The sequence below is a fragment of the Chlamydotis macqueenii genome, chromosome 1 (genome assembly GCF_036417535.1).
Source record: "Chlamydotis macqueenii isolate bChlMac1 chromosome 1, bChlMac1.mat, whole genome shotgun sequence".
In the NCBI taxonomy this organism is placed as follows: Eukaryota; Metazoa; Chordata; class Aves; order Otidiformes; family Otididae; genus Chlamydotis; species Chlamydotis macqueenii.
The window spans coordinates 196336416-196348615 of NC_141556.1; the positions used below are offsets into that span (position 1 = coordinate 196336416).

General features: G+C 39.9%; 1 protein-coding gene across 3 annotated transcripts in view; it reads left to right on the plus strand.

Annotated features, from left to right (window-relative positions):
* The window catches only part of ZDHHC20 (zDHHC palmitoyltransferase 20), a 47708-nt gene that overhangs the window by 30955 nt on the left and 4553 nt on the right, over window positions 1-12200 (plus strand). For all 3 annotated transcript variants that reach the window (XM_086739530.1, XM_086739531.1, XM_086739532.1), the window contains exons 8-12: window positions 7137-7269; window positions 8905-9031; window positions 10287-10376; window positions 11525-11640; window positions 12061-12138. In XM_086739530.1, coding sequence (XP_086595656.1) covers window positions 7137-7269; window positions 8905-9031; window positions 10287-10376; window positions 11525-11640; window positions 12061-12098 — 504 coding nt within the window. In that variant the 3' untranslated portion in view covers window positions 12099-12138. The remainder of the gene's footprint in view (window positions 1-7136; window positions 7270-8904; window positions 9032-10286; window positions 10377-11524; window positions 11641-12060; window positions 12139-12200) is intronic.

Sequence of the window (12200 nt, forward strand, 5' to 3'; positions counted from 1 at the left end):
CCCAGGATGAGTAATCGAGGGAAGAAGTTCTGATGAGGACACTATGCTATTTCTCTGCTCCATCAAAATTGAGTAGCACAGCTCAGGGTTTTTTTGAGACTATTGGGTATAGATATGTAGATACAGAAAGAACTGTCTATATCAGTTACATATATGTATGTATGTATATGTGTATATACACACATGTATATATAAAAATACTGACAATTGTGAACTATAAATAACAATTTTGTATCTTCCTAAACTTGTTTATGGATAATCTGCTACCAGATAAGGCAGACTGATTTCTTGGGAACTGACCAAGCTCTGTTTTGGAGTTCCTGCATAGGCATGTCTGAACTTCACACTAGTGGCTTTCATCAGTCTGATATGGGTAGAACGCTAGGATAGGTACAGTGTTAATGATACACATCTTCCTTGCAACTGTTATCAGTTGGCAGATGATCAAAACAAACATATGCATCTTGCTAGATTTAATAACATTTATGTGAAGGGCAAGCATCATTGTACGTCGGTGGATTATACAATCAGATCGATTCCACTTATCAGTTTTGTTTCAGTCACATTCCAGACTAAAGATAATTTCTTCTGGTGTTGTTCCCTTTCATCTCCAAAATCTCGTACTGCTCCTTCTTGTCTCTAGACAGAAGAGTTGGCATCAGAGTTATCTTAATCAGTTTCCATTAACTAACATAGGAAAAACCACTGTAAGTGAATGGCTCTCCATCACATCTTTGTAAGTAAGTAACAGCACATATTTCTTAGACAATAGTTGCCGTCAGAGTAGCTGGGAAAAGCAGTCATTGTCTGTAGCTAAAGTAATACCCTTTACTGGAGCAAAAAGATGTTGCCATGTCAGGGTAAGGTAAGCTTAATCATGTATTCAGAATAGCTGTGCTCTGAAACAGTTGGCATTAGACAGGTAAGACAAATGGTGCAAAAAGTGCCTACATTTGTGTTCATCTAAGCCTGTGGGTCTGATCTGCCAAAGTACTGTGTTTCTCTTAGCCTGTCAGTTCTTTACAGCAGCCTGTTACTGGAGAGCAAGGAACTACGTGTGAATTGAGCTGTCAGTATTGTGTGAGACGAAAGCCGTAAATGTATTTATCAGTCGTAGCTGTGGCTTGACAGGTATTTCAAATGAAATGTTCTGATTCTACTGTTTAGTCTTGCTTGACTGTAAATAGTTACATTTTTAATTTGTGAATGTGCCAGTCCTGAATATCTGCCTGGCTGCTTTCCAGTGCTTTGTATGCAATTTCTAATGAAACTGTAGATGCGCTCTTACATATTTACTAGTCAATGCTTGAGCAAAGAAAATGAATTTGCTTTGTCACCTCACTTCATAAATCTTAGTGCAACAAAAGTCCGTAGGACATCTGACAGCAATCAACGTTTAATACCAACATTTGCAGCAAGCCTCTTCCAAAGCCTATCGGACACAATATTGACGTGGACTCTTGTGCAGAGGAAGTAAACTTAAGAGGGATTTTCTTTTTTTTAATGATTTAGTTGTTTAAAATGCTTCCTGCAAGAATGGGCTACTTCTGAAATATGACAATAGACAATGTAGTTTGCTTGCACTTGTTGCTTTCATCTCCAGTTACTTCCAAGACAGAATCCGGTGATGCCATGATCTTATAATTAGAGTAGGTCTCTGACTCACTTTACTCTTACACAATCCACTCATTCCTCTCATCTTATAATAGCCTGAGTCAAGTAGACTTCCAGAAAGAGGTGGCAGCACGGTAATCATGCAGGCTTGCAAAATTTAGTATGTCTGTAGTACGTCAGCTTTTAGGCAAGTGCTGTTGACTGCGGATTAGGGTCCTGGAAACTTCTCTCTACGTCTGTACCCAGGTCAGAGCGGAGTACTGCTGACACATGCTGTCTTAGACTGCTTCAGTATATTGCTAATGCTTGGCTTTGTCTGCTATAGCATCATGTCACAGTTCAGCCCCAACTGGGACCAGACTACGCAGTCTCTCTCTCACTCCCCCCACCCTCCGAGAGAACAGGGAGAGATAATGTAAGAAAAAACGGCTCCAGGTTTGAGATAAGGACAGGGAGAAAATCCTTAAAGTTACTGTTACGGGCAAAACAGACTCGACTTGGGAAAAACTATTCATTTATTACTAAAAACAGCAGGATAATGAGACAGAGAACAAGATAACCTCCCCCCACCCCTCCCTCTTCCCAAGCTTAACATTATCTCTACTACCTTCCACCCTGAGCGGCACAGGGGGGAAGAGGGAATGGGGGTTGCGGTCAGTTCATCACGCGATGTTTTATGCTGCTGCTTCATAGTCGGGGGAAGAACTCCTCACATTCCTCCCCTGCTCCGTTGTGGGGTCCCACCCACGCGCCACAGTCCTTCGTGAAACTGCTCCGGCGTGGGTCATCTCTTCCACAGGATGCAGTCCCTCCAGAAGAGCTGCCCCAGCGGGCCCTCCACGGGCCACAGCCACCTTCAGGCATCCACCTCCCCCGGTGTGGGGCCCTTCAAGGGCTGCAGGTGGATCTCTGCTCCTCCATGGACCTCCATGGGCTGCAGGGGCACAACCTGCTCCACCATGGTCATCACCACAGGCTGCAGGGGAATCTTGGCCAGGAGCCGCATTACTCCTCCCCATCCTTCTTCACTGACCTTGGGGTCTGCAGCTGTTCCTCTCACAAGAAAAGTTCTCCACAACAGGCTGGCAGACGCCTCTCAGGATCTCTTCACATCAGCCATCTCATCTCCTCTCCTCTTGCAGCCGGGCTGAGTTGGGCCCAGTCGGCCACCTGGCAAGAGGCCAGAAGGTGAGGCCTGCAAGGCCCACGAGGCCTGCGCCTCTCCCTCTGCGCCTCTGCCCCCGCTCAGCTTCTTCACATCTTCTCTTTTGTTTTTTGGTTTTTTTTTTCTGTTTTCCCCTTGAGGCGTTATCACGGAATATTCTGCTACCAATCGGTTCGGCCTTGGCCAGCAGCAGGTCCGCCCTACGCCCGGCTGAGTCCACTGAACAAAGGGGAGCGACTTCTAGCAGTTTCCTACAGAAGCTACCACCTTAGGCCCCCCCTCACTAAACAAAACCACAACAACACAGACATATTCCTGTTTTGGCATTTTCTGTTGAGGCTCTCTAAATGTATTTTTTTCTCCCAAAGCTTGACTACCAGAAAAGTAGTATACCTTGAGAAAGCAGTGTTTCTTTTTTGCTTCCATATAGATTTTTTTTCAGACAAGGTGTGCAACAAAATGCTGTATATATCCAGTGTTAGAATGGAAGATGAACTGCTTCTTGGAGAGTGTAGCCTTGGTCACTTCAGAACTTGTAGTAATGAGGTTGTGAAGGTGTATGTGCTAACTACACAAACTTCAGCAATCCATTGGTTTGCACCATTGATAATACTTGCATGGAGACACGACAGACATGCAGATACTTGCAAACATTGTGAGACATGCACACCTACTTCCCTCTTCTGTTGAAGAAAGTTTTTGTTTCCCACTTGCACATGCAAGACTTTTACATAGCATCTTTCATGCTCTATGCAGAAGTGCTGAAGAAAGATCTTGATACTGTTCATACAGTGGTGGAACAACCACACTGGCTGTACATGTTTACCACAGGCTTCCACACTGATGCAGATTTTAAAATCTGTTTTGTAGATCAAGGGAATGTGAAGACTCCTTTTTATAACTACTTTTCCTATACTCCCATAATTTTTATTTCTGCCTAGGAAGTTGTTAAAGATGAGCAGATAAAGCCTCTATTTAACCAAATGTATTTGACACAAACATCAACACTGGCAGAACACCCAGTCCTTGGTGCCTTGTTTACAGAGTGGATGGTGGTACTGTCATTCTTGCTGCAGTCCCTCCCCCTTGAAACCTTTGTATGTTCCAGCTGTTTTCAGTGCCTTTCATTGTCCTCCAAATTATTTTGGCAATCCTGAGTATAACTAATTCAAGGATGTGATGTGTGTTCTGGGTAGATGGCACGTGCTTCTGCAAAACTTCCTCATTCCTCTTCCTTATACACATAAGGACACATACCAGATCTGAGGTTTTTTTCTGGTTTTAAGCTAGACCTAGCAAGTAAAAGATGAGTAATGAGTCAAGCTCTGATAGCACTTTTGTGGGTTTTGTTTGGGGGTTTTTGTGACCTGATAAATGCTCAAAGGACTCCTTGCTTGTGCAGCAGTTTGTAGAGAACTCTCTAGAATAGTAACTGGCTTCAGTCTATTACATGTGCTAAGCAGTACAAATTTTATTGTGCAAATTGCTTCCCTTTGTGAGCTCTGCAGCTCTCTCACCTGCAAGTCTGCTTCTGTGCTGCTACTGAGCATAAAGATTTTAAATAACTAATGTCTGAAGTTTCACTCTCACATGCCACAGCATGTGGACTGCTGCTAGAGCACAACTGTTAATAAGCTTGTTGCATGCACTGAAAGCCTGCATGCTTCTTTGCAGGAAGGAATTGGCCTTTTTTGAAATATGCTTCAGTTCTGCAACTGTCATTCAACAACTTAAAACCAGTGGCTGAAACTGGGTAGTCAGAAGAGGTAAATGCTCCCTGGGGATCATGCAGATCACTTGGGCGTAATTCAAAAAAATCCCTCTCCATTTTATAGAGCTACTGTTTTAGGAAGATGCAACTGAAATAAACTTAAATTTTCTGGGCCACAGAAAACACAAAGACCAAGCTGCTACTGCTCTTTGAGCTTCAAAAACAACTGACCTGAGAATTCTTTATAGAGAACTATTTTGTTTAAATATGCAATTCCAAAAGAGTCATAGTAATAGAAGTTAGCAAAAAAATAATTAGGAAACTGGAGAACACTGCAGTGTACTCTGAGATAGGGAAAATCATCATAGCATGAACATGAAGCTTAGGAGTAAGCAGCAATTGGAGTAGGTATTTTGCTAGCCTTGATTTCAAGGGATCACCAAGCAGAACATGTTCCTACAGCAGAGGGGAGGGGGATTGTCACAGAAACTGTTTGAGCAAAACTGCATCCCAAAAAAAAAAAAAAGCAGTAAATAAGGAAACTGACCTTAGACAGCAGTTCAGAGAGCTGAACTCTGTTATCATTTGCTTACTCTAGCATGTTGTGATGTAGCCAGCATTTTTTAATATGCTCTATGTATCTGCCCAGCTCCAATACCTTGGACTCTCCCCAGGCTTTCTGCACAGATTAATGTAACTTAAAAGCCACACATCTTGCCTACAACACATTTGTTAAGTACTAGCATCTTACCTAAGATGGCTAATACCACTCTTCAGGTCTAAAGTTCAGAATTTAAATGCTAATTTAAACTCAGCTTTCCCATTCCTTGCATTATTTTCTTAAGTACTGGCTCGATTTCAGGTGTTACGCTAAAGATACGTCCCACAAAAAAATCTCAATATTGAAGGATATTGGCAAGAGGAAAAGCTGTACTAATGTATTATGGGTTCTTTTTTTAAACAAATAAAATTGTGCAAAGAATGGCGCTATTTTTTATTATTTTGACTGAAACTACATCTATTGGTAATAGATATGTTCTGAAGTCAGAAAGATTTTGTAATTTATAAACCATTGCTTTATACCTATGGAGTATTCTGAGCTTTTCAGACCTTTATGTATGGTTTCATCATACAGAATATTCACATAAGCCTTACTTGTGATGGAAACAACTAGCAAAGTATGTGCTTGGTGTAGTCATGCTGCTCAAGCTGAGGAACCATTTGAAAGTGATCCAACTGCAATCTGAATAGCAGTAGTTCTATGCTTTGGTAGACAATTTCATGCCTTGGAAGTTAGTAGTGTGCTCTTCTGTACTCTCTTCTCCATTCTCTTGGAGAACAGGGCCTAAGGCTAATGGGCATTGGAACTCAGTACGTCCAAGAGCACGTGTGCACACCCAACCGTTTCATTCTTAACAAAGCCTATGCTGTTTTCAAACGCTTCATCTTAACATAATACTAGTGTTTAATAAATTGTCTTTGTTTGCGCAAAGCTTTGCCGCAGGAAAGCTGCAGAGAATTGTCCAAAGGTAAAATCCAACATTGCTGTAATTATTTAAATACTGTTCCTACTGTAATTTTTCTAATCCAGTCATTCATATTAGCTATTTACACCATCACAGGAGGAAGGAAACTTGTAATCTGTGGCCTATGAATATAGGCAGTGTACGGGGATACAGATATACCTGTAGTCTTAATTGAAATGTGTTTTAGTCTAAAAGAAAAATCGGCCTCAGATAAGTGGGTATACTGAATGAGCTAATGGAAAAAGTAATGGCAGTAATGCTAACTAAACAGCTGAATAAAAATAGCCTCTCTGCTCTTACAGTGCTGTTAAAGGTCAACTACTTGAAAGTACTGTGATTTTGAATATATAAAACTGGAATAGTATTGTTACAGATCCCATTGGCCTCTTGAAAGTGCAAGCCTAAAAATAGTTGGAGTTGAGGGTGGAATCAACGGTCCGATGGTCTGGGAGGTTATTTTTTTATATGGTGGTTGTACTGAAATCGTTGGGTTTTATGTAGGTCTGGTGAATCACTTCTCTTAGTCAGACATGGCAAATTTGGTTTGCTACGTACATGCTGGTTGTTCCCTAAACCTTAGAGATCATAAAAAAAACTGAAGATCTGTCCCAGGTCTTGTCTAGGAGTTGTTCAGTTCACACAATACGACGACCATTTCCCTTTTATGTTCCTTACGCTGGTTCAGAAGTAGGTTTGGTATTATTACCTTCCTGGGAAAGGGTTTAGACTTTTTTTTTTTAATTTTCTTCCTTTCAAAGAAAGTGATTTGGGGCGTGTTTTTCCTGTATCTCTCTGACTGTTAGCTGCACAGTTAACATTTTTTAGTATAGGATTTTTTTTTCCTTGCCCCCTGCTGTGCATTTAAAAACTAACCGATGAACATATTTACTCATGATACCAAATGCAAGTGGAAGGAGTACCCATCAGTTTTAAATGCTGTTACCAGTTTAACATGCCATGAAAGAAAAGCTGGCTTGTGGGTTGTTTTTTTTTTTTCTTTGTGAAAAGTGAAGTGAAAGACCTATAGCAGAACAGGTGTGGTAGAAAACATTTAGCAACAATACTGCATTAGTTGCTAAAAGGTGTTAACATATTAATCTCTTTCTCTCTTTCTCCTCAGAATGAATTGCAAGTTACCCATGCAAAATTCCACGTACTATTCCTTTTCTTTGTGGCAGCCATGTTCTTCATCAGCATATTGTCGCTCTTCAGCTACCACTGCTGGCTGGTTGGCAAAAACAGATCAACCATAGGTCAGTTAACTGGAATATGGAATTTTTCTTTGTCCAGAAAACCAACAAGTTGATCATAATATGAGGCCTACAGAATATGCCATCACATATAAACAAAATTTTAAAATATTGTGCAATAACAAATATACTTGGTGACAGCAATTAGAGGTGAAATATATGGGAAAATGAAGCATGTATAGGGGTCCTCTGCGGGCACCAAGCATTCAGTTTCATGATAAATGTTAACTTACTTTGTTTGCATTTTTGAGACCTCTAAGGCACTGTGCATTTTTGTTATGTTTTTATATATTGTTAAGTATGTAATGCAATGGCTACTTGCCAGTAACCCTGTTATTCTAGCACTTGGAGTAGCTGGGTGGCCCCAACCAAGATGAAGGCTTTACTGTATATGAACATAGCACATTTTCAACTAGATCCAAAAGAGTATTCTTAAATCCTATTAAATAAAATGGACCTCACTATTAGGAAGTGGCTTGTAAAAGCAGTGTGATAAAAATGGAAACATTGATGCACGTTTCCTAAATAATAAAAGAGATTCCTGTAATTTCTAGGTCTAAATGCTTTAAATAGCATTGACCAGCGGAAGCAAGTTATGTGCATCAGTTAGAATATCTGAAGTTCTTGGTAAAGCATTTTTGAAAGTGTTTTTTTTTGTGGGATGAGAGGAACAGGGACTGGTGGGTATTTCCACAACTGAGTAAGTCAAAATCTTACACCTTTCAATGGAAGTTAAATTTGTGTCCTCAGATATAAGTGAGTTGATTAGAAGTGAAATAATTATCAGCTTGTTAGAATTTTTTGCTGGAGGAAAAGGAAATTTTTTTTTTTTATTGCTTGACAGGAGGGTTGTTTGAGTCCTTTTGATGTATCTCCAGCTAAGGAATATTCACAGTCTCTTTTTTAGCTTTGAAGAAGATTTTAGCATGTTCCTTGCCCAAAAGTCAGTGGCAACACAGTCATAACTGGCAACACAGTCAGTACTTTATCTGCTTTCTGGATCATGATTGTAAAAATACAACTGTTGGTATGGGGAGAGCAATGAGTCCTCTCTGTTCTTGGACAACAGTGTAACCAGACTAGGTAGAAAAATGCTGGTGGTTTGCTATAGTTCATGGTGTGTCTGTGTTTCTTATGTAAGAGATCTCATCTTTCTCTGATACCCCAGGATGCTCTTAATTCAACTTCAGACCTTAGCAGAAGTAGAAAGAACTACCCTGTATGGGTTTAGGTCCAGTAGTACTTATGGTATTTTTTTTTTTCTAGCAGATGAAGTCTTGTGCTCAAAGAAAGCTTCACAGGCCAGAGAAAGAGCTAGGCATCAATGAATAAAGGATGTGGTATCTTGGGCATGCTGATGGTACTGAGCTCTGTCTCAGACCTTATGTTAAATGTAAAGAGAGAGAGAGATTACTGTTCTGCTTTCATTGCTTTCTAACCTTTCATTTCTGTTTTTGTAATGAATCCTGTGATTTTTTTAATGCTGACTACTTGAGATGACTTTTTTTCCCCATAATACACATCAAGATCATCTCAGCTTGCCCAAGACTGTTTTCACAATAGAGAAGTTTGAGTCTGTTTATTCATCGTCCCTTAGTCCTTACCACTTTAGACATATTGCATATTTTTCTTCTACAGAAACATTCCGTGCACCCACATTTCGAAACGGCCCTGATAAAAATGGCTTTTCTCTTGGATGCAGCAAAAATCTGAGGGAGGTTTTCGGAGATGAAAAGAAGTATTGGCTACTCCCTGTCTTTACCAGGTATTCAGTCTGAAGGGGAATGAATCGGAGAATAAATTGATTCCATGACTCTCACCTTGCTTCTCCTTCTCCTAAAAAATTAAGCACAACTGAAAAGCCAACTTGTAAATCCTGGTGTAGATAAAATGTGCAGGAGAAAACTGAGCAAAGTCAGGGTTTTCATTCAAAGACAAGAGCCTCATTGACAAGGGCCTTCTAAATACGGAAGTTTGGAAAGCTTTGAGAAGTGTATTTAAAAAATTGTACACCTTCTGGTGGTAGTATTAGTGTCTGATTATAGAGAGGAAATCAGCCACTCATAGGAGATCCAAATGCTTGACCTTCAGCAGCATTGAAACAACCTCCGTTTAAAAACACCCTCTCTGAAAAAACTTGACAGCTTTCCTTTTGCTGAAGGTGACAGTTTTGGTATGGAAAGCTGCCTGAGAAGGTGCGTGTTTATAAGCAGCACTGAAAAAAAAAAAAAAGTTCTGATCCGGCACAAAATATCGGTTTTAAAACTTCAACTGAGCCAGTGTTAGGGAGTTGCAGACAAGCATCAGAGAAGCTTGATGAAGCAAGATTGACGCGCTGCCCACTCCCACTGCTTCTGAAAGTCAAAGAACAAAGTAGGAGCTGTGTTTCAACACTGCTTTGGGGGGTTTGTGTATCAATTTAAAATGTTGGTGAACCCATTTGTGAAGCCGAGGTCTGGTAGCAGACAGCAGAGGTAGTAACAAGATCTTAAGTTGCTTGAGCTGTTTGCTCAACTACTATGAGTTTTCATGTGATTAAAAAGAGAAGCTCCATTGTAGATTAATTAGTCTGTTTTGTGACCACATTTTATCCTGATTCAGCTTACTTTAAAAGAAAGCTTAACTAACATCAGAATGATGGGCAGAGGGGAGAGCACAGCCACCAGAATACTACTTATGCCACAGCTTCTGGGGTAATACTAGGTAGTCTTAACTACCTGTGCACGGTGGTTTGGGGGAAGACTGGGGCTACAATCTACAGAAACTCAGTGATGTTTTCGAAATACATAGACTAGTGTTGTGCTTAGCAATCCATACTGAGTGATAGGGTGGAAATCATTAGAGCTCCAAGATTTAATTAACTGATCATCCGGCTTAGTGGTAGGACTGCCTCGCTCAAGTCTGGAGTTCAGCACGACACTCAAGTAATTGATTTGAGCCTGTAGCGTTTGCCTTTTGCATGGGTTCAGTTAATTTAAGTCAACTACAAACAGTGATTTGAATCTTTGTTTCTCATTTAGTTTGGGTGACGGATGTAATTTTCCAACTCGTTTGGTGATTATGGATGCAGAGCAACTTACTGTTTCAAGCCAAAATGAACCTGCCAAAAGGTAACTATAGTGTTCAAGATACTGATTTTGTACGGTTCTGTACTTCGTCTGGAGGGGAAAAAAAATTGTTTCAAAATTATTTTTTGTACTTCTTGTCATATTCAGAGTGAGTTTGTGCGTTTCAGAGAAAAACAGGATGGATCAAAACTAAAAAAAAATGGTGCTGCTTGATACAGAAGGGCTGTTTCTTGGTTTTGACCTGTAACAGAGGATATGGCTCTAAGGAAATGGTAATATAGAGAGTAAAAGAACTTTCTGGCTCTCAACAACAATCAAAACATCCTAGGGGAGACTAAATAATGGTCCATGGAAAAAAAAAAGTTTAAGATATATTTTTGAATGAGAGAAAGGCAAAGTGTATGTATTATTTGTATTTCACCTCCTCCAATATACTTAAATACCGAGACACAGTTTGCAAGAGGGGTAGATCACTGTGACTATTGCTGGATTTTAGCACTGGAGGATTTTTAGTTCATTACTTCTTATCCCTCCAAATTTGCATGTTTTGTATCTTCAGTGTATTTTCAGGAAGCCTACTTTAGATTCAAAGACACAGGAGCATGTGAAACTTCTGGGGGTGTTTACATTTGCCATTTTAGAGTCTTTTGTAGGTTGGTAAATTTGTAGCTGAAGGTTGTTTTCAACTACAGTCACCTGAGTTATCAGGCATTAGGGGGATTCAAAGGCAAGACTTGAGAAGAAGTTGCTTCCAGTCCAACGTAACATGTAGAATTTACACAAGAGCAGGATTCTTGTGCAAACAACGGAGTATCCTTTTGTATTAGGAATATTGTTCAGCAGAAGGTCCTGGCATTTAGTGATGGGATAAGATGGCATTAGGTTGTTCTTCCAGACAGTACTGGTTTGGTTTTCTTTTTAACTGTGTGGCAGTAGCACTGTTGTCAGTGTGCCATTTCTTGTCTATCAGTCTGCACATTAGAACTGTGAGTGGCCTATGTCAGGTTTAGACTGATGACCGGAATAAGCCTATAGGAGAATTAGGGTTGGGGGCAAGGGGGGCATTTTTAGTTGGCAATGTAGTTTGTTTGTTTGTTTGTTTTGCTCTCAAGTAACCACTACTCTATAAATGTCTGAAATAAGCAACTATTGCTATTACAGAATTCCTGATGACTTTACTTGCTTTTCAGCCCTGGAGCCAATCAGTCGTTTCCTCCTAGACCACTCAGTGAATCACAAAATCAGTTGCTAGCCACTGACAGTCAGTGGGTGGAAAGTGGCCCAGAAGAGGAAAATATTAAATCAGGTAGCCTGCACCGTAACATTTCTGATGATTCTATGGTTTTGTTTGTGGTGGGTTTTCTTTTTTTTTTTTTTTTTTTTTTTTTTTCCCCTTTTTAGGCCTAAAGAGTCCTTAGGAATTGGTTGGAGTCAAGTCAAGGAAAATCTGTTCTGTAGAATCAAGTCAGCATGTTTATAAGTTAAGGCTGACTTGTGCCTTATGCTCTACTCCAAGTTAAGTTATTACACTAAGGTAATGGATAGGTAATTTTTGCTTTCCCATTTCCTGTTCTGAGATTTTTGATCTTTTTACATTTAATTAGAGGGATGAAAATATTTTTCTAAAATAGGCATAACACAATAAATGTGCTTTCTGGTTTGAAGTCTTTGTTATTTGTTGTGCAAATGTGCAAAACCACGTAATTGAGATTCTCTCATGTTTTAGGTGCAAAAAAGCATGTTATAGTTTCATTGGAAAGCTGATCTCAGCTTATTACTAACCAACCATCTCAGTGAGAAACAGGTAAGACCAATATAAAAATTAATTGCTATTTCTGTATATGTATAAGTAAACTAAATAGACAT